The sequence below is a fragment of the Colletotrichum phormii genome, assembly GCF_030913505.1.
Source record: "Colletotrichum phormii strain CBS 102054 chromosome Unknown BDP81scaffold_1, whole genome shotgun sequence".
NCBI lineage: Eukaryota > Fungi > Ascomycota > Sordariomycetes > Glomerellales > Glomerellaceae > Colletotrichum > Colletotrichum phormii.
In genome coordinates this window covers 4,158,157-4,179,444 of record NW_026851443.1, presented here as the reverse complement: position 1 = coordinate 4,179,444, position 21,288 = coordinate 4,158,157, and the positions used below count along the sequence as shown (strand labels likewise).

The 21,288-nt window shown below is 53.8% G+C and overlaps 6 protein-coding genes and 1 non-coding gene across 7 annotated transcripts; 3 read left to right on the top strand and 4 right to left on the bottom strand.

The window, feature by feature from the left end:
* Nucleotides 1-1,094: 1,094 nt before the first annotated feature.
* Nucleotides 1,095-1,962, bottom strand: BDP81DRAFT_389122 (uncharacterized protein; the record flags this gene model as incomplete). Its single annotated transcript, XM_060587219.1, has 2 exons — nucleotides 1,095-1,219; nucleotides 1,272-1,962. 2 exons carry the CDS (start codon nucleotides 1,960-1,962, stop codon nucleotides 1,095-1,097), a joined length of 816 nt encoding a protein of 271 aa, XP_060452375.1.
* Nucleotides 1,963-2,661: 699 nt separating this feature from the next.
* On the top strand, nucleotides 2,662-2,744 carry BDP81DRAFT_t15. The gene has a single exon. It is a non-coding gene; the product is annotated as a tRNA-Arg (tRNA).
* A 2,558-nt stretch (nucleotides 2,745-5,302) lies between these two features.
* Nucleotides 5,303-6,499, top strand: BDP81DRAFT_287595 (Metallo-dependent phosphatase-like protein; the record flags this gene model as incomplete). The annotated part of the gene is made up of 2 exons (XM_060583041.1): nucleotides 5,303-5,647; nucleotides 5,729-6,499. Coding segments are annotated over 2 exons (1,116 nt in total), but the record flags the coding sequence as incomplete, so codon positions are not given.
* A 398-nt stretch (nucleotides 6,500-6,897) lies between these two features.
* BDP81DRAFT_19890 (transaldolase) lies at nucleotides 6,898-8,642 on the bottom strand. The gene is made up of 4 exons (XM_060582523.1): nucleotides 8,440-8,642; nucleotides 7,987-8,270; nucleotides 7,544-7,927; nucleotides 6,898-7,475 (listed from the first exon to the last, which is right to left on the bottom strand). The coding sequence occupies exons 1-4, from the start codon at nucleotides 8,507-8,509 to the stop codon at nucleotides 7,239-7,241; spliced, it is 975 nt and encodes a 324-aa protein (XP_060452373.1). The 5' UTR covers nucleotides 8,510-8,642; the 3' UTR covers nucleotides 6,898-7,238.
* Nucleotides 8,643-11,806: 3,164 nt separating this feature from the next.
* BDP81DRAFT_456976 (tudor domain-containing protein) lies at nucleotides 11,807-14,467 on the bottom strand (the record flags this gene model as incomplete). Its single annotated transcript, XM_060593232.1, has 1 exon — nucleotides 11,807-14,467. One exon carries the CDS (start codon nucleotides 14,465-14,467, stop codon nucleotides 11,807-11,809), a length of 2,661 nt encoding a protein of 886 aa, XP_060452372.1.
* Nucleotides 14,468-15,657: 1,190 nt separating this feature from the next.
* On the bottom strand, nucleotides 15,658-16,745 carry BDP81DRAFT_19839 (superoxide dismutase). The gene is made up of 4 exons (XM_060582515.1): nucleotides 16,406-16,745; nucleotides 16,172-16,351; nucleotides 15,834-16,082; nucleotides 15,658-15,778 (listed from the first exon to the last, which is right to left on the bottom strand). Exons 1-4 carry the CDS (start codon nucleotides 16,686-16,688, stop codon nucleotides 15,756-15,758), a joined length of 735 nt encoding a protein of 244 aa, XP_060452371.1. The 5' UTR covers nucleotides 16,689-16,745; the 3' UTR covers nucleotides 15,658-15,755.
* BDP81DRAFT_19815 (uncharacterized protein) lies at nucleotides 16,742-17,569 on the top strand. The gene is made up of 2 exons (XM_060582510.1): nucleotides 16,742-17,238; nucleotides 17,300-17,569. The coding sequence occupies exons 1-2, from the start codon at nucleotides 16,847-16,849 to the stop codon at nucleotides 17,481-17,483; spliced, it is 576 nt and encodes a 191-aa protein (XP_060452370.1). The 5' UTR covers nucleotides 16,742-16,846; the 3' UTR covers nucleotides 17,484-17,569.
* The last annotated feature ends 3,719 nt before the right edge of the window (nucleotides 17,570-21,288 follow it).

The window sequence follows — 21,288 nt, the reverse complement described above, 5'->3', positions numbered from 1 at the left end:
GGGGCTGAGACAACGAGGTTGCAGCGGGCGTTGTGAGGCGTCGTCTCTAAAGGGAAGTCATCCGAGATGGATTCCTGTTGGATGAGATGCTAGACATTGATCTTGCCAATCAAGAGATTCTTATTGCGAGCATTAAGCATCCCAGAAGATGTCGGTTATCTTTCAGCTCCTGCAAGACGATGAGCGGCCGTATTGGTGTAATCCCGTCCACCTTGTATCGGGGCGCTAACGTGGTCTTGATGCAGGGTGAGATTCATCTAGCCGTAATCAATTGCAAATTGTCCGACACGTTGGATCTGGTTGTGGCCTGGTTTGGCCAACTCGAAATATGGCACCATCGTGTGCGCGGTACTCATGTTGCATCTTCGACAAGAGCCTCATAGACTTCCTTCTCAATGACAACTTATCTTGTCCCACGGAATTGATGACCGGAGTACCACATCACGTCAGCGATCAGAGGGTAAGGTTTCTCAATAGTGCAACTGTATGGACATCGGATACATCGAACTCATTCATCACTAGACCCGAAAAACTGGATGAAGAACTGACGAAGAAGAAGTGATCAAACTTGGCAAACAAGTGACTCTAGGGGCATTATCGTCGTTAGTGGGGACCATCATATTACCGACGTCGACAAACTACATGCAAACACATCCAATCGGGCATTTCAAATCATGTCGGCAGTTAGAATTTCCCAGGATCTCAACCGCCCTTTTGTAACAATGATAAGGGGCATGAGGACACTTGCGATTGTTGTGCAGCCCCCATTACACACACCGAAAACTGTCATGAAGACTCTTTACCGGCCGCGTACTACTGAACAACGTACCCCAGGACCATCTTCTAGGTACACAATCGTAAGCAACGCTGTGCAAAGTGCCACATCAAGGACTCTTCTTCATGGCCGTAACCTTGAGACATATATCTATTACGCCTCAGGGTAACACAAATGACTATCACAATGCCTTCGATTCATCTCATCTGATACTGGCCCGCAGTCTTGATTCCACAACTACTCGAGTACCTTACGTTCCGCTGCGTTTACCTTTGAAAAGCCTGGCAAGAAGGCCCCTCGGGCGATGCCTCGGTACAACCTACATAGAAGCTGCCTCCGCGTGCTCATTACTACAAGGCGACTTATCCTCAACCCTACCATCTGCGCCAATTTCCTCGTCATCTAACGCGGGCTCGAACAGCATCCCTAGGAAGTAGTCTATTGCTAGATCTCCCTTCAGTACAAAGACAACTGCTTCTCGACTTTAAGTACGTACAGATGTGTTTGGTTTTAACAGATGGGGCACCCTCGCGACCTTGACCATCAGGAACCCAAGAGACGTCGGAAGACGACGGTGAAGCCGGTGTAGGTGGCGGTGGTGAAGGCGGCGGAGACAGCTCCGGAGTCTCAACATATGGAATACCTTCCAAAAGATCCCAGCTCGCGTCCGTGGAGTCGCTCAACCGCGCCCTCTGAAGCCGTATCCCCAGCGAACTGACCAGACACACGCGTTCCAGATGGTCAAAGAAGTACCCCTCGAGCACCGAACTGTCAGTCTCGCTAGTGACGCGGTCCCAGTTCGTGGCAGCAACAACGGCGTGTCGAAATCGGCGGGACCTGAAGACATTAAAGAGGGCGTCCAGGTTACGAACTGCGTAGTTAGCATTGCTTAGATCCATCACACGCTGGAGGTAGATGACGCCGTCTATTTGTCCGTCCATGGAGTCGAGCCAGCTCTTGATATAGTTGATTGTCTCGGTGTCTGGGAGGTGTCGCTTGTCGGGGGAGAGGCCGGGTGTGTCAATGAGATGGATCTGGAGGTTCTCTTCATCGAGGTTGGCTGTGTGTATGCTGATGTCGTCGTCTTGGGCGACTACATAGTCGCCTGCATTTTCGAAAAGGGATCGGATGAAGGATGTCTTACCACAACCTTTGGGGCCGATAACTGCTAATATGAGTGTCTTCATTTTGCTGTTTTTGTGAGACTTCTTGTGTGTGCGAGTGCGTATTAGCTGCGAAAATTGAAGGGTTGCCAAAGTCAGAAGCGACTTTGGGGTGTTAATTATACGACGAAGCATTTGTAACTGTGTCTCTCTTGTCAGTTGTCAACCAAGTCAAATTCAACAATTGTTCTCTTCACAAGAGGTCTGCGTGGCGAACGACCTCAAGACCAGACTGAACTCTTATGAGGTATTGGCAATGAGTGGGAGGTCTGAGGCAGGTGGCTCTGGGTAGACCCGAGGAAGCTAGTAGTTTCTCTTGTAGTTTCTCTTGGGCCCGGGACAGATTCTATAATAGATGACTGTGTTTCTTTTATGTTAATAATTACATTAAAAACAAGAAAGAGTGGTCAAAGACCAATTGCGTTGCTGAAACGGGTTTGCCTCGAAGACAAAGATGCTAACCTGAAGCAGTCGTTTCTGTGGACTTTGAACTTTACAACCTCCGACATTGTTTCCGTCGAAGGGAATGAATTAAACACTTTCAACTCTACTAGGCAAGCTTCAGGAGCCAGGCAACTGATCTAGGCCTCGCGCTTGCTTGATACCCGGACGGCAGAGACTGAAAAAATCGACAACTTCGAGCGCCCGCTGGCTCGCGGACTACTTGAACTGGGCTCCGAGCCCCAAAGCCACGACGGACATCTGAGATGCTCTCAATTGTCTGGCCGGTTGGCCCAATGGCAAGGCGTCTGACTACGACACACCGTGGAATCAGGAGATTGTGGGTTCGACCCCCATGCTGGTCAAAATCTTTTGCTATTTCAAGCAATTTTACATTTTTGGCCTCTCTTTTCAACGGGCAATCAATCGGTCTGGAGGTTCATTTTCCTCAAATCTCTTTGATTTGGGAGTTGGTAGGTAGGCTTGACTAGCGGCCATGTGACTGTGAGGAGTGGCGCTTTTTGGCCGACAACTCAGCACCACTAAACTCTGACAATGGCGTTCGTTGTACAGTCGTTGCGGCCGCTGAAAAGACATGTTTCTGACTTCTGTATGCCCCCTCACGTGCCCCTCTACGCAAAGACGTACTTAGAGAGCACTTGCCAGCTCATTCGATTCTCTTAGTTCTAAACTCGAGATCAAAGTGGCGTGTCGACCGATTCCATTTCCGAAGACAAGGAAGGTTTAGTTAGCTACACTACGTTAAATGCCGGAACGAGCTTGAGCATAGCTAGTTACTGGCCGTTGCTAGCCCTGCGCGGCAGACTTTCTGCTAACCCGGACTCAACTCCATCAGGCCCCCAGCTCGAACTTTCTTCTTTCTGTGTCTTCTAAGAGATTTGGAGACCAGCCAGCTCAGCCTTTCTGGATAACTCGGCAAGTCGACCTTCCAAAGAGGGTGTACGCCGAGGCCGCAACTATTGCACAAGACAGGGGATGGGGGGGTTGGTTTCGTTGAGGAACTTGTGAGATGGGCTGCTGTGCCGCAGTGACGTACGACCTTGGCACCTTGGTATTAAAGCGCCGCCTGGAGCCTTGAGAAAAGTGATACGAAAGCAATAAGCAGAGAGAGAGAGAGAGAGCAAGGCTGTATGTAATACCAACAGTCCCGTCAAGTGGGACTTGGGAACAGAATCAGAGGAATGTTGTGTGAAGGGTTTGTGTCTCAGTGAAGAAACTCAAGGTTGGAGACTCGGCCCTGCCGATCGTCAGCAGTACCTAGCGATTGTAGATCACCTGGGGGTTCCTCCAAAGACTAGCCTAGACTCTATGTAGAGTCTAGAGAAGAAGCAACTCTGAGTTGGGTTGGATGATGGACATTGAGGTAAAAGAAGATTATCCTGAGCTTCCGCCCGGCTGCCCCATCCCCGCCCCGCCGTTGTCCTTTGCCTATCAGCCCGGACCAATTGCAGACCTCAATGGGAGCGAGTCCGCCCACCTTGATCCTTCGCCCACGGACTGCTGCAGTGATGGCTTCCGTACAAAAGTGTAGTGTGTCGTGTGTGTGTGTGTGTGTGTGTAGGTACAAGAGAGTTGGGTCAAATTGGGTGCAGATCAGCAAGGTGCAGGTGCTGACGCCGCTGACGGGACGGGGAAGGCGCCCAGCGGGAAGTCGCAGGGGTCGCATGCCACGTCGCGTGCCGACTTTCCCAGAGTCGACGAGCAAATTGCACCAAATTGCGGCGGATTGCACCGAATCTGCACCAAAAATACTCGACTTGGCGACGCAAACAGCCCACCTTGGCTCCTAGGCCTTGAAGTGAGTCTGCCTACCAGTATCTAAGAACTTGAGTGAGGTGCTAACTCCGGTCATTTGGTGGTCAGTGAGGTGGTGGTGTCTTTTCGGATTTCTCTTCTCTTGGCGAAATCTGCACGGCATCCTCCATTCATCCTCCCTCCTCCCCTCGTTCCCGCCCAGACGTCTTGGTATTTTCTTTCCCTCGTGTCCTGTCAGCCTGTTCCTTTTCGGTTGGTTTCCTCTATTGACTGTTTCTTCCTATTCTTTTTTTCCCTTACCTTTTCCCCCCTACGGATACTGAGGAGACGAGACTTTGGAGGCAATACATCTCCGACGACCCTAATTCTCCTAAAGATCCACGCATGCGCAGCCACCCCTGCTGAACGACGACGACGACGACGACTGCCCCCTTTCCGTCAATGCGATAAGATCGACCTCGACAAAAAAGATAGCGACGTCCTATTTCCGTACACGCGGCCCCCCCCCAAGAATCCCATACTTTCAAACTGTCCCACCCCGGGGGAAAACCTTCGACGCTGTAAACCATCCGCATACGTCAAAAAACGATCCCGTCCCGTCCCATCTCCGATTCGTTCATTCCAGCGGCGCCACAAACCCGCACGCGTAAACCCAATCTCGAAACGAAAGCTTGCGGTGGTTTAAGCTTGGGTCGATAACCACGGCACGGGTAGAGAAAGGCGCAACCGCCACCATTACGGATACAAAACCCACGAGGTCCTCATCCTCACAGGTTCAGGGTAACCCGCTTCGCTACCCTTTCTCCGAAAGACGACAAGAATCCCATATAAGTGGTGGTTCTCCTCTGTCTTGGGTTCAGCAATCAACCCCAGCCTGGTTCGTCTCGTCTCAACACTTTGCGCAGCGGGAACGTTGACGGCAAAAAGGGGAAGACCTACATACACACACACCAAAATCCACAGAAGAACGAAGGTCACCATGTCGTTCCCGGCTCCAACCCGCCCGCGGCGTGCCGTAGTCTGCGTCGCCGCCTTCTTCATCCTCACCACAATCTTCCTCGCGGCAGCCCGCCTCGCCTCCCTAGACCTCACATCAGCCATCCGCCGCCGTCCCGCCAAAACCGTAGCGAAGCCTTCGCCCGCCGATGCGCCCATGTCTTACGGCGAGACCGCCCGCCCAGGCTTCACCGACCTCTCGGTTCACATCGCCACCCTCCCGGAGCGTCACCTCCCTTCCCGCGAGAACCCCAGCCGCAGGCTTGTCGTCGTTGGCGATGTCCACGGCATGCGCGTCTCCCTCGACAGGCTACTCGAGGAGCTGCACTTTGATACGTCCCGCGGCGACCACCTCGTTTTCGCTGGCGACATGATCAACAAGGGCCCCGACTCCCGCGGCGTCCTCGACCTGGCCATGCGCCTCGGCGCCTCCGCCGTGCGCGGAAACCACGAAGACCGCGTGCTGCTCGCACACCAGAACATGAAGACCACCTACGTGACCGACTCGGACGCCCACGGCAACCCCGTCACCAAGAGAGAGGAAGGGGAGGGACAACCCAAGGCCGAGGAGAACAAGGAAGACAAGAAGTCAGAAGAACCCACCCCCAACAACGCCTCACCCTCACCCCCCGAAGACCAAGACGAGGACGCCGACTCCGAAGACGAAGAAGCATCCCTCGAAGAAACCGAACAAGACGACCTCGAACCGTCAATCTTCCCCCACGGCGACTCCAAAGAACGCGCCACCGCCCGCTCCCTCACACGCAAACAACTAAAATGGCTCTCCCACCTCCCCGTAATCCTCGACGTCGGCACCGTCGAATCCATCGGCGGCAACCTCGTCGTCGTCCACGCAGGCCTCGTCCCAGGCCTCTCCCTCAAACACCAAGACCCCTGGGCCGTCATGAACATGCGCGGCCTCGTCTACCCGCGCGAAGAGCTCCGCCGCCAAGAAGCCCACCGCGCCCTCGAAGACTACCGCAGGACCCACACCGCAAGCCCCGGCGTCACGGAGACCATGATCCAGCGCGAGCACGAGCGCCGCAGAAAACCCCACGATCGCAAAATCGCCATTCCCACCGACCGCCGCGACGGCTCGAGCAGCTGGCCCAAAGCATGGAACGCGCACCAAAAGGCGCTCCCCGAAAAGGAACCCCGTACCGCGGTCGCCTACGGCCACGATTCGAAGCGCGGGCTGCAGATTGACAAGTTTACGTTTGGTCTCGACTCGGGCTGCGTCAACGGCGGGGAGCTGACCGCGCTTGTTATCGAGGCTTCTGCCGACGGCGGCGTCACGCATTCCGTCAAGAGCACCAAGTGCAACAAGGACGAGGGGCGGAAGGAGAAGAAGAGGAACAAGAAGCACAAGAAGAGCAGCGAGGAGGTGGATGAGGCCAAGTCATAGAGAGAATACATCTTCCTGGTACAGGACCTGATTCAGGGTAATTGAGAGAGAGAAGAAAGGATTGTTCAAGGAGAAAAAAGAAGCATATCAAACGGCATGTCCAAGACGGACACCCAGAAACGAAGGAGAGACACGATTGCATGTGTGTGGGCTGGCTGCCCAACACTTCCCCATCTCAAGGGAGGGGAACGACGGAAATGGATATACCTAGAAGTCATCGCCAACGTCTACGCCACTGGAGACGTTTCACTGTACAAAACAAGTTGCAATCCCATACCAAGTTGGGACGCAACCAGCAGTAATTACCCTAGTGAAGGAAGCTTCATCATATTACTAGGCGTTTAGTCATTAGAGCAATACAACTTTCACATTGTGGAAACTTGATGAGTTTGGGAGACCAATTTTCTCGGATTTTTTGCTGCCAAGCAGTCTATCTTTGTGATTTTATGCCTCCCTCCGAAAAAAATAAGGTTGACTTTCACACAACCCGGCGCCTCTTCCATCACTTGACGCGCTGTTTGCTGGGGGTTTGTAATGTGTATGATTGGGGGATTTGTTTGTTTTCCTTCTCATTAAGTCATTCTCACGTCATGATATATATCCTCCTCCCAACGGGAAAGTTGTCTCGCCTGCAGGCGTGGTTTTTTGTTTTGTCATCGCTTCCGCATCAGGACAGATCAATTTATGCCTGGACCTTCTGCTTGATGATGTCCTTAAGGGTGACGGCATCAGCGGCGAACTTGGAGATACCCTCACGGAGCTTCTCGACGGCCATCTGCTCCTCGTTGAAGTCGAAGCGGAAGAGGGGCTCGTTGCTGATGTAGGACTTCTTCTCAAGGTCGAGGCTGGAGGCCGCGGCGGCATCGAGCTTCTTGGGGACGGGGGCGTCGGAGTTGAGGAGCTCCTCAAGCAGGTTGGGCTGGTGAGTGGGTTAGTTACTGGTTCTTTGCAGAGCACGTGGGAAGTAAGACTGGGTGGCAAACGTACGGAGATGGTGAGGTAGTCGCAGCCGGCAAGCTCGGTGATCTCGCCAATGTTGCGGAAGGAGGCACCCATGACAATGGTCTTGTAGCCGAACTTCTTGTAGTAGTTGAAGATGGTGCCGACGGACTTGACACCGGGGTCCTCCTCATTGGTGTACTCCTTCTTGTGAGCAGCCTTGTACCAGTCGAGGATACGGCCGACGAAGGGGGAGATGAGGTAGGCACCGGCCTCAGCGGCGGCGATGGCCTGGGTGATGGAGAACATCAGGGTGAGGTTGGTGTTGATGCCGTGGTCGCGCTGAAGGATCTCAGCGGCCTTGATACCCTCCCAGGTGGAGGCGATCTTGATCAGGACGCGGTCCTTGGAGATGCCATGAGCCTTGTACAGCTGGGGTGGTTGTTAGCAAAGCTGGTCAAATCTGTTCAAAATCGGGAAAGAGAACATACGTCAATGATGTGAAGAGCCTTGTCGACGGAGGCCTTGGTGTCGAAGGAAAACCTGGCGTCAACTTCGGTGGAGACTTTGCCGGGGACGACCTTGAGGATCTCCTTGCCGAACTCGACGAGGAGGGCATCGAGGGCGTTGTCGACCTGCTCGTCGACAGAGCCACCCTGCTTCTTGGCCGAGGCAACGGACTCGTCAATCAGCTTGGCGTACTCGGCCTTCTTGGAGGCGGCGAGGATGAGGGAAGGGTTGGTGGTAGCATCCTGGGGCTTGTACTTGGCAATGGCTGTATAGTCGTCAAGTCAGCAAACGTCCTTTGGAAACTGGTATCATGCCACGATCCATTGACCGTGTTGGCCGTGATGGATTGAGGTTGTGGTGGCAAAGTGGTGATCAGGAAGTTTTTGAGAGATTTTGGGGGAATGGCGGGGAGGAAGAAGGCGGGGTGGACTGACAGGCAAAGTCGCCAGAGTCGCTGACGACGACGGTGCCGGTGGCCTTGAGCTGGTCGAGAGAGGTAGACATGGTGATGTTTGATGAAGGAATTGTGGCGGTTGTTGGTGGGAGATTGACTTGAGGAGGAGATGAAGAGAGAGGAGAGAGTAAAGGAAGAATGGGAAGAAGAGAGGACGTGAGGTCTAGAAGTAGTAGATCTTTGTTGAGGAACAACCGTACCGTACCGTACCGTACCTCCCCCGGGGGACGGGGCGAGGGGTAATTTGTCCCTCATCCTCACACCTCGCACCTCACACGCCCGGACGACGGACGGTATGTAGCCCCCCCCCCTAGTGTGGGTCTAAAAGTGTCACGTATCTGAGAGTACGGAGTACATCGCACCTTTGGACCTTGGTACATGACATGAGCAAAAACCGCCGCGCCTTCCCCGAAGATGGGAGAAGCTGACGGTAGGTATCTCAGGTACCTACATGGCTGTGGTAATGCTGCAGAATCCGTATCCATGAATATGAGTCCTGGCTGTTTAGAAACATGGACCCAATGTTCCTTTTTGCCATTTCAACTGACTAGGTTATTCAATGCAGTTTTTTTCTAGAATGTCGATCAAATTCTTTTTCGACTTCTCACAGACTGCTTGTAGAGGCAGGTTGTTGGTTCATCTCTCGGCCCCTACTCCGTACTCCGTACCGTTTTGGATGCTTTCTGCTTCGAGTGCTAGACTTACTTACATCAGCCATCGACCGTGACCGTCACGTCACGTCTTCTCTTTTTCTTTTTTTTCCCCTCTCCCGCCTGCGTCCCACCTCACCGTTTGGCGGGGTATTATTACGTCGTGGTGACCCACACCCCGAGGACGGCCGTGAGTAAGGCTGCTGCAGACTTGCAGACAGCCAGTGCAGGTGCAGGTGCAGGTGCAGGTGCAGTGCTGTGCTCTGTGCTGGTGCTGCAGTTGCTGCTTCAGCTGCAGCGATAGAGGTATCCGTAAAGTAGGTAAGGAGCCCCCATCAACATTCGCCCCTCCATGACCCAGAACCATCGTCATACCCCCAATCTTTTCCGTGGGAACTTGATGCCAAATTATCAAAATAGCTGGTGATGCTGCCTCGCTGTCGGTGGCTCTTTGCTCTACTCATGTCACTTTTGCTGGATACGTTTTGCAATCGCATCGGCGGTTCCGCTTTTTGGCTGTCGCAAGTCCCCGTCGGATATCCTCAATGCTAGCCAAGGCTGGTTTCTAAAAAATCGCTCTCACGCTCTAAATACCCGCTTGCTGCGAGGCTGCTGGCTCTACTCGTGTACGGATACCTAGACTATTCGTGCACAGGCCCAGAGAGAGAGGGAATCCGACGTAATGATACCCATAGAAAACGGAGAAAAATCGCGAATCGCGATCCGTGGATGGGAATTTCGAGTCGCTCAGGACAATTAACCCCATTTCACCAGCACAATCCATCGTTCCTGATAGACAAAACCAAGGAAGACGTCGGCTGAGGCGTCAAAAAAGCGAATAAAGCAGCTTGCCCGGCAGCCCGGGTTATCACGAGATGGGGCAAACGGAAAGAACCTGGATAATGAGAGATATGCCCTTCTGTAGGCCCGACTCGAGGTTTCGAGGTACCGTATGTATCATCTCTTCGGTGTTAGGCGATGTTGTTACACACTGGACGCCCGCTGTTCGCCATCGCCGTTCCCCTCCCACCGTCGCCGTAGGTGGCCCCCGTCCGTTCCGGCGACTTCTAATCAACACCCAGCCTTTCACCAGGAAAGAATGCTACCTCATTACAGGCACCTAGCCAGCTAGCCTGAGACGTCCGTTGCCGTCGTTTCTTCGTCGTCGGAAATATGAACCATCTCCTTCGACCCAAATAACCCACCATCGCCGCAGTCGTTGCCCCCATCTATCCGTACTAGACATTGGTTACCGAAGGTGAAGAGGCATACCGCCCGAAATCGTTTCAAAAGTCTCTTGCACGCTACTTAGGCCTGCATTCGTCTCAACCAAAGAATCGTTCCCAAGATTGGGCAAAATCCAAGTTGACTTGGCATTGTGACTCAGCCCATCCTCCCAACTACAGTTCTACGAGAGTCCATCGTGCTTCTCGCCTTCAACCACGTGCTCGCCATCGCTCTTCATTGGTTCCAAATAAATACCATGCCAGAGACGTCGTAACAAGGTCCCGTACCGTATTGGCCAGGTCTCGTCCCCCTTGGGACTTTATCCGTCAGATCCGTCCGCCGCCTCAATTGCCCCTCGGTTGTCAAGGCGGCTTTATCTCGCAGACTCTCTCTGACCGCGCAACCCCCATGCCGGGACGTCTCAGAGAGAGAGACCACGGGTACAGTCAAAATTTCAACAGTGGCAAAGCCCGTTATCGTGGGATTGGAACCATTGGATTGGGAAATGCCCATTTTACCGCCGTTCAGTTCCCTTCACTTCCGCGCCAATGTCCGTCGAGCTTCAAGCCACCAGCCAGTAGCCAGTGACCAGGACCCGAACTCTCCCCCCGAAGTCGCCCTCTCTTGATCCCCACTTCGAATCAGGAAACTCCGGTTCCCGGTATTCTCTGACCTTCCACCGCCTACGAATACCTACTTCGCCTTCACTCCCACACTACCTTACCAAACGGTTCCTTCGCCCTCGCCATCTCGCGGAGAGCGGCCAGCGCATCCAGTTTCCGCGGATTCTAAGCGCACTATTGGCGGGCATAGTAACAATGGGAGGCAAGGCCACTTCCCGCTCGGGACCCGGGACTGTAGACCAATTCCCAAGGCCATACCAGGCCCCAAAATCTGGTAACACTCCTCACGATTCTCTCACCAAGATCTTCTTGGCTTGGTGCTTGCATTCTCTTCTAGGTCAAGTATACCAATCATCAACAACGCACGCTTCCGAACAATGATGTAGCATCACATTGCGGTCAACACAATTGAACCTGTTGTACCGGCCAAAGCATTATTGAAGCGTCCTCAACAGTATACCCAGACTTTCGACCCGTCCCGTCGTCTACCTACCTTGGCGAAGCACATCCCTCGCCTGGGACTCTTTGAGCCGACCGGCCGACGATCCCGACCCAAACCCACCGCGGCACCGGGAAGTTGGAATCCCCCTCCATTACGTAATTCCGAGGGAAGCTGTTGCGAACATCGCAACATCTCAACTCAACGTTTTCTCAACAACACTACGAGACATGCCCTCTTGTTTCCATGATTGCGAGAAAGGGACAAGACAGTTTGACGAGGCTCATACACAGCCTGTTGATTCATGCAAGGCTACTGTGAATTATGTAGTGACTTTTGTGTTTTCCTAAAACCGCCGCCACCCTACAAAGACTTTTCCTCCCAATGCCCATCCCACATCCGATGCAGTTAGTCCTCAGTGATATCACCGTACTCCCACATGCCGAGGCGCTCCTCCTTAGCCTTGGCCTCAACCTCCTTCAGGTGCTTCAGGTACGCAGCGTGTTGGCCGCTGCGCTCCCACGCCTTGAGCTTCTTGGGCACCATGGCCTGACCGTTGGCAACGACCTCCTTGTTGATCGAGTCGTTCGGGCCCGGCTTCTTGTCGCTTGCGTTGTAGTCAAAGAGGGTGATGTAGCTGACGCCCTCCTTGGTGTCGACAAAGTCGAAGCTGGCTACCAGCTCCTTACCCTCAGTCAACTCGGCAATGAAGCCGATGGATTCCGAGAAGTACTCCGGCGCAGTAGGCAGTTGCAGGAAGGAGAGCGAAGCGTCGATTGCTTGGGCCTTGAGCTTCTGGGTGGTGAATTGAGGCTGGTCCAGAGGTCTCAGCTTAGACCAGGGCTGCTTCTCTGTGTTGCCGTAGTCAATGTAGACGACTTCGGCAACCTTTGCTGCGCGGTCGTTGGAGCGAATGCGGCCTCTGTACCATTCTCCATCAGCAGAGAACTTGGCGGCGACAAAGTCACCGGCCTTGGGCGCATCGCCGATAGGCTTGCTGTTTGACGAGTTCAGGTGGAACTTCTTGAAGTCGTTCATCAGGGTCGTCAAAGCAGCAGTGCCCTTGCCGATTTCCTGGATCTTGATCTTTCCGTTGCCATCAATGTTGGTAATAACAACATCGCGGTAGTCCTTGGGCTTGTTCTCGTACGCCTCGGGGGTATCGTTGGTGGTCTCGACGGCCTCAACCTCCTCTTCCTCCTCCTGAGACGGGTCCCAACTGTGCCACAGTCCCTTGCGGCCCTCCTTGGCCTTCTTCTCGGCAGCAAGCAGCTCGGTGGCGTTGCCAGACTTCTCGGCGGAGTAGCGGTGGACAGATGCCAGACCCTCCTCGACAAGCAACTTTGCGATGTTCTCGCGGTTGATGTAAAGGTCACCGATGAAACCTCCAACCTTGTCAATGTCGTAAATGTCGACCTCAACATCGCGCTGGTTGCAACGACGGCTGGCAAGGTCAATGGCCTCCTGGCCAAACTCCTCGCCGTTGTCGCCTCCACGGCCCGGGGCACGAGGGGCACGAATACCGCCCAATACCAGCGTCAGTTTGACGCCCTCGCGGGGGATCAGGATGGTGAAGCGAGAGCCAGACTTGACGAAATCAACGATAGCGGGCACCTTCTTTTGCCTTGACAGAGTACCGAGCTGAATCTTTGCCTTTTGCAGAGACTCGGAAGCATCGGCGTATTGCTTAATCTTGGGGGCCTTGCCAGACCAGATACCCTTCTTCTCTTCCTTGGCCTTCTCCTGGGCAGCAAGGAGCTCGTCATAGTTGGGAGAACGGTCAGTATCGTCCTTGCGGTGACGGATGACAGACGCGTAACCGGCCTCAACCAGCTCGAGACCAATGTTCTTGCCCTTCTCTGTGACCGTGGCAACCTCGCGGGCCTCGTAACCGTCGGTAGCAGGCTTTGATCCATCAATGCTAATCTTGACATGCTTGCCGATAATCTTCTTGCGCAGGAACTCCTTGGCCTCTTCCTTGTAGGGGGCTTCTGACGCCTCGTTTGTGCGAGGGCCGCGGATACTGCTGAGGTTGACTCTCTGCTCCTTGTCACCAGCCTTGTTGCGAACGACAATGGTGTCTGCGCCGATAATCTTTGCGACAATCATATCGGAAGAGGCGCCATCAGCCTTGGCAACGTGGTGCTGGTGGAGGCGCAGCTTCTTGCCCTGTGCCGTCTTCTCGGCAGCACGGAGGCTGGCCATCTTCTCGCCGAGCATGGTGGAGTGGAAGTCGTTGCATCTCGCGAAACCCTCGGTAAGGAGGAACTCGGCGATGTTCTTGTTACCGTTGGGGTGGATGATAGCTGCCACCAACTGCCCTTGAGCGCTGGCGCCAACAATATCAACCTTTACGCGGCGCTGGAGCAGTCTCTCCTCGACGAAAGCCTTGGCCTCGTTTCCAAACTCTTCAGCAGCCTGTGTCTGGCCGGTAGACTGTATCGTTCGCTCGGTGGTAGGGGTACGGACTCCAGCAAGGAGTGCCATGACCTGCACGTGCTTCTTATCTGAGAGGAGAAGTCGTACGAGCAGACGGTCGCCGCTCAGAACCCGCTCGACAATGCCGTCAACGGTCTTTCCCTTCCACTCGTTCATGAACTGAGGGCCGCCGAGGTCATTCTGGACCTGGATGTTGCCGCCGGTACCAGACCAGAGACCCTTGCCGGCATTCTTGGCTTCGGTCTCGAGTTGGCGCAGGTTGTCGAGACGCTGGATAGTAGCCTCGTCGTCATCCTTACGGCCAGCCTCTTCTCTGACCTTGAGCCATCCAGCTTTGAGAGCTTCGTCGGGGAGAGAAGGACCATCCTTGGAGAGCAGAGCAGAGCCGAATTCGCGACCCGAAGGTACGGTATAAGCTACTGTGCATTGGATCTGCTTGCCAACAACGAGTTCTCTGAGGTATTCTCTTGACTGAAAAGCGAATGGTTCATCGCCTTCCTTGTTCAGGCGAGGGGCCGTGACGTATGCGAGGGAGAAGGTCTTTTCGGCTCTTGGGTTGTTGGGAGCGGTCAAGACGAGGGTGTCGCCGCTAAGCACGCTCTTGACCTTGGCGAAAAAGGGCTTCGACATGATGGGAGAATCAAGGAGTGACCGGGTGCTATTGAGAAGATATACTATAGAGACTCATAGGTAATTAGCGCACTGCCCGTATCAAGCTGTTTGCGGTGACCGTTGGGTGTCTCGTGCCTGCCTGCCGTCTCAGACATTCTGAAGCAACAAGCTCCAGGCATTGAAAGGCAACACGGTAACTGCAATTGACAGCTCCCATTGAAGGCACAAGAAGGCTTTCCAAGATGACTGTGACTGCAAGTGCACGAGTACATCAAAGACAAAGCCATTGTGCTTAGGTGAGGTTGTCTAGAAAGTGCATGGATAGGTGCAGTTCCCCGGGTAGGAGCATCAGCTTGCCGCCCTCCCTGAAGGGGCAAGCTTGGTACCCGGCTTGCCATAGACCATTGGAAAGGAAGAAAACAGGAAACGTACCGGTAAATGAGAAGGGGTTTGGTAAGGGAAACGGAGAGAGAGGATGTAGAGATGATTTTCGGGGGAGAGAGAGAGAGGGAGAGATGTTGGGTTGGAAAGGAGAGGTAGCAAAGGCGATTGTTCGATCAAACGTTCGACAGTCGTACCGCCTTTTTGACAGCTTGCCTCAATTTCGCCCGGTCTCGAGCAAGCAAGTGTGGGGAAAAGGAGTTCAGGGACTACAGTCCACACGGAGGCAAGGGTAGCAGCTCGCCGGTGGCCAGTAGCAGTGGCGGGTGCCCTTAAGCGAGAGCGGGGTTGCAGCTACCTTATGTAAGGTGCTGCGCTTGCGGTTTTGGTTGCTAAGGACAGCTTCCCCCCTTGAACAACAACAATCCGTCACTTGAGCAATGAATGACGGATATTTGAGAAGCAAACTACCTTACCTCATCTAGCAATGACAGTGTACATAATTCAGTTTCAACTTTTTTGCGTAGAGATTCCCATCTCTGAAATGCCTTAGCCAGAGATTGCCTGATGAATGGCGGCTTGTCGCAACTGTTACTAAAGAGAGACACCATCATGCCAGTATTAGCAGCGTTCACGTCATTTCCTACCCCTCACAGTGCAAGGACCAGCCCCGCAACTCCCGCTGGACGTTTAGGTTCAGGTCTGATGCTATTCACTATGCCAATTTAGAGGGACGGTTTTACAGTGATTTTTTTGTATTACTTTTGAGGATGCCATACTAAAGTAGGAAGCCTGCTACTATCAACGTTCAGCTGCCTTCAATACAGTCGGCCAGCTTTGTGGAATGAAGCATGTAGAGAGCTTGACAACCCCCACCTCAGATGACAATCCGTCCCAAAACAGGAGCTATGTAGGTACGACAAGCTTAGTTGGAGATACCAATAACACCTGCATTCAATGATTAGTAAGGCCCATCTGCTAGAGAGCATTGGTGTGTACATACCGCAGGCGGGACGGGGACCGGCGTTGCCAGTCTTGAGGGACTCCTCGTTGTCGCCCTTGCCGAGGTCGTCGGTGCCGCCGTGGACAACGACGGTGCGGCCGATGACGCTCTCGGGGCCGATCAGCTTGACGTGCTTGTCGGTGACGGTACCCTTGGAGTTACCCTGGGCATCGGTCTCGATGTTGCCAAGGTCACCAACGTGGCGGTTCGCGTCCTGGGGGGCGCCGTGAGTCTTGTTGTGGGGGTTGACTGCAGCGTTCCGTGGTTAGCGACCATTTCTAACTTGCTTCTCGCTGACTGAAGGCGTTGCTTCGGGTACGTCTCTCAAGAATACTTACAGTGAGGGCCGGCAGAGGTGCAACCGTTGGTGTTGTCACCGAAAGTGTGGATGTGCATGCCACGCTTGGCGCTGGCGTCGTTACCGGTGATGTCCCAGGTGATGGTGGTGGGAGCGGACTCGGACTCCTGCTCGAAGACAACGGAGCCGGTGACCTTGGAGTCACCACGGACGACAGCGACTGGGAGCCAAAGTTAGCCAACTGATTCATCCATCATCTTGACAAAGCATGTGCCCCTTTCCAACCCCTCCTCGAGGAAAGCCATCTCCCCCCTTTGGCTTTCTCCACGACGGGAACGACGGGAACCATCTTGATTCGAACCAAACGGATCGACAGCAGACGGCGCAAGGAACACGAGGATGGAGGTCGATCGAGCTTGAAGATTGGCCAGTGGCAAGCTGATTCCCAGTTGTAGGCACGTCGCGGAGCCATCAGGGTGTTTGCTTCTCCCATGTCGTTCCAAAACCCGCTCAATCCAGCGCAAATTGGATGGTCGGACTGCGGTTAGCCCCTCCATCCCCGGCACTGCGGCTCTGCACTAGGCCGACGGGGAAGGTTGGTATCCGTGTATATAAAGAGTGACACTTACCAGCCTTGACCATTTTGAATGACTTTTGTGTTGGTTTGGGTTTGAATTGGTTATATTGTTTTGCGGATGTGTTGCTCAAGCAGCAGATGTTGAGGAGAAGAAATGATGAAAGTTCAAGGTGCAAAGAGGGGAAGAAGGGGAAAGTACCTTATGGAGTCTCTGAGACGAGCCAGCCACCCAGCTCAGACGGGGGGAACACTGGGGAAGGGAAGAGAGACACACACAACACCTCACCTCAATACGGAATACCTCACTGCGAATGGATAGGGGCGGGCACTGACGGCCGGCTTGCACGAACTCTGTGGACGCCCAATGAGGGACGAGAGATGTGGTATTCCGTAGCCAGGAAAATGCACAATTCGGAATTCCGAGGGGCAGAAGCTCGCCTCGCCTCGCCCTGTCTTCCTTCAGAGAACCGCTGGATCGCAGCAGCACGGCAAGGTTGCTCGTCTTCTCGCCCACTGGCATTTCCCCTAAAGTCCGGCCAGTCTACCCCTCCTCTCCGACTCTGGCAGGTATTAATTATGCCGTGGTCCAAGTCCCGATGAATGGACAGCAGCACACGCTGTCACGCCCAGCTTGCGCTTGGATGGTGGGGGAAGCTGCTGCCCCGCTCCAACATTATCTCATCGCCGTCATCTTGGTCCAAGTGGGTTCGGGTTGAGCTTCAGGAGCATCTGGTTGGCTAATGGTCTGGCAGTTCTCCGGGATGCTTACAAATGAATGGATGGTGCAAATGCAATGGTGAACGGGAAGGCACTGCGACTACGGGCATTCAACAAAGGAAGTTGCTACCCTACTGTACCTTAGGTACCGTATTCTTGGTCCTGCCAGTTCTGTCTTAGGACATGCCGTCGAAAAGAGGGCCGATGCTCGGCCTGCCATGTCCTGAGTATGGCGCGCGCGAGTGCCACAGTTGGCAACTTGACAATTCAACAGAAGTCGATCCAACTGTGGCTTGAACAGCGGCGAACTCGGCGAATGGCTGCTGCAGAGTCAGCGGCGCCGTCAGCAACACGGCGGCGCACCTTAACTTATTATCCGAAATTTCCGGGAGTGGCTCTCAGAGATACCGAAGGCCGCGGAGCCTCTTCATTCGGTCCTGACTTGCAACTCGCAGGGTATAAGCCACAGTACAGCTTCTTGATGATGATAATACGGGAGGCAGCCAGGTGCATTCAACGACTGGTCTGTGTTGATAGCCGACTCGGCACCGTGCGACTATAGTCAGATTTGGTCGATAGAGTTTGGGTGCCATCGAGAGCTTCAGCCATTATCCATCATGCGCTATACGTTATCATCAACGCTAGCATGGAGCTCTGGCCATATAGCTGGCGGGGTCGTTTCGAGGCCGCTCTTGCGGACAACTTCTTTGACATCATGATTGCACTGCAGAGATCATGAACATGTCAAATCTGAAACATCCAAATCTGACAGACCTGAGTGATGATCAGTCAAAGTCTGCGCTGCAATCTTCCGGGCGCGCAGGAGAGACGGTTGCGAACGCTCATTGAATCGTCGGGTCAGTCTATAGAGGTCGATGTCAACTACCATCATCCCTGGAACCTGTGGTCGACCTCGGCCCACATAGCTGGAGGTTGACTATCAAGTATCACACGCAAGTCGACGTCCGCTTGGCCAGCACCGGCTGGTTCGGAACTGGCTGCAGTCGTATATGTCGAGCAATGAAGACGGAGTGCCAAAGACGGACAATAGCGAGCAGCTGGAACAGATTTGAAGCACAAGGGGTGTCCGCCATGCCTCCTGCATGAGTCTGAACCATTCGACCAGTCAAGATAGGCAGTTTGATGGCTAGGGAATGTTGACGGCTGCGGAGACCAATCCCGTGGCGTCCTGCCCTCCAGATGCAGTCAGCCCTACGGACCAGAGCTTACACAGTCCGGTCGCTTCTTGTGTTAGTTAGTCGAGTACCGGCTGTGCAGTCTTCCCTCGCCATGCTGTAATACAGAATAGCTGGTGCGCGTAAACGCAAGATGCCGAGAGAGATACTGCTCCAAATGGCATCTCGTTTCCGAATATGATGGGGCTACCGACTGAGTGAGACAATCCAGGAGACAGGCGGGTCAAGGATACGCGACGCGCGGGTTAGCAGCCACGGCAGCGATCCCGGTGGGACACGTGGTATGTATTAGTTGACATTCTCCTTGCCATGCTTGCAGAGGTACGGTGTTCACTGTTGGGTACGCAGGAATTCCAGACTTCATTCAGTCTGTGGTCGGTGCTAGTGGAGGTGAATCGCAACAGGCCGAATTTCGGATTTCCAAATGACACATTCCACCACCGAAATGTCTTCATCTCTGTGTGACTGGGAACAGAAAAGTTTATCGAGAGACGAGACAGTGGTTATCCATGCGGATAAGTCGGGCATGATCAGTATGTTTCCTTTTTTTCGTTTCCAAAACGACGATTGATGAAGCTGGATCTCCCGCGGGCCGCGCAACACATTTCCCCCTGTCGGACGTTGTGGGAGAATATACGAGAATGGGGTTCGCTAGCAGATTAATATCCACCCGGCAGGGACCCCGAATTGTAGGAATTTTCCGTGCGGCCAGGTTTTGGACAGGGTCATCCAACCGTCGTGCAGCCCAAGTGCGCGGTTAGTCGAAATACGAGACTGAAAGAAGGAGGTGTCTAAATGGGGGGAAGCCGACGTGATGGGTTGCTGCCGGGATCATATGAGTACCTATAAGAGACATGAGTGACCATTCACTGAAGTCTTGTGCCCTCAATATTTCGTACCCATTGTCTGTCTGTCTGTCAGGTTGTCAGCAGTGAGCACAGCAGCAAACTCCAAAGAATGCGAAACCACCTAAGCGGGTGAGAATGTAGTGGTGAGGTAGTAAGGTGGTATTCTTCGGCCGTGAAGAAGGGGTGAATGTCGCAAGGCAGGAAACGAAACAGATCAACGTACGGATAGGCCATTGGCTCGCAGCCCCCGAGTACACTACTGTTCCAGCTTGTCCATCCTGTTGGTACTCTGTACGGGATAAGGTAGGGTCTGTCGAAAATCACACGTACTCCGTAATCGAGCCAATTCAGCATTGACTTTGAGACTGGGCCATTGTGTTCATCTGGGACCGGAACGAAGTAAAGTTGATGGGAAGTTAGACTGGGAACATCAGACGGCTACTGAACCCCACGGTCCTCAATGTCTGAGAGTCGCTCACCTCTAATTCTACCTTACCTTAAGGTACTCTCCCCGGTCCTGCCGTCTTCTCCAGTGTCCCCCTTCCTTCCTTAGGTTCCTTCCCCCTCTGTTCGAAGTAGGTACGTAGATACTGTGTATTCCAAGATATTTGGGAAAGAGCGATGAATGAGGTGCCCGGTGAGTGGAAATAAGTAAGTACGTATCCGTACTCGTACCTTAATTGGACGTATCAATCAAGTCAGCCCAGCCCAGGCCACCTAGCTACACACGAACAAAGTACCATCCCACTGCCCATAAGCCCTGAAGGTACTTCATTACACCCAAATGATCCAGTCAAACGTCCTCGCTCATCTTCCCCATCCTGTCCGTCCCAGTTCATTCTGGTGCGGCCAAGCCAAGACTCTCTCGGCCCAGCTTCAATTTCTTCTTCACCTGGGGCCTTTTCATAACACATGACGGCCCGGACTGCTAGGTACCTGGCCTAATTCCTTTTCTGGGCAGTTTGTTCCTGTTGGTGCCTCATATTTTGGTCCCAGCGTCGCTCCCATACCTGCACTCACATCTTCTCATCAGGTACCTTACCTTACCTTACCTTAACCTGACCTTTACCGAACCTGGTACCCAATTCATCATTAGCGAAAAGAGAGTGAGATGTGCTGTCTCTCTTCTTCTACATACCTCATAACACAAAGCGACCGACACGAAACCATCGCTCCTCGTCGTCTGACTTGGGAAATATAGTCGGCCAGCCCACGGATATTTCCCACCCGGTCGCCCACCCCGCAAACTCCCACGGGGGTCAGACATCGAGGGTGAGGGTAAGAGCGAGCGCAACACACCGACGAACGCGGAACTACGTGCGACTCGACTTCCTGGTCTACGAGGAGAGACGCAGCGAGAGGGCTTACGAAAGACGGGAAGAAAGAAACCAAAGACCTCAGGAAGACCAGCACTATCCTAGGAGAGAACCTCGGACACTCACTTTCGGGATTCGCAAGATTACGCTGCCCTGCCTGTACAGAGCACTGCACCACTGCCAGCCGCAGGCCAACCCCGACGATTCTGACCTTGCGACTGGACTCCTGTGACGACTCTCCAGCCCCGTTCTTGTGGCTTGGTTTTCGCTCTCGCCGCCAGGCAGACGCACCGTGTCGCACCGTGTCATTCGTCAGGTTGCTTCACTGCTTCACCTCTTCTCACCACCCGCCCAGCGAACAGACGGAGAGCCCTTCTGACAGCAGCCGACCATTATTTTCACTGGGCACTTGTTGTTGTTCGAGGTCGCACCGCTCTTTTCACCACCTGACGCCCTTTCGACTGTTCAACGCCCCGTTTGCTGCGCGACGGTCGCCTCGAGCC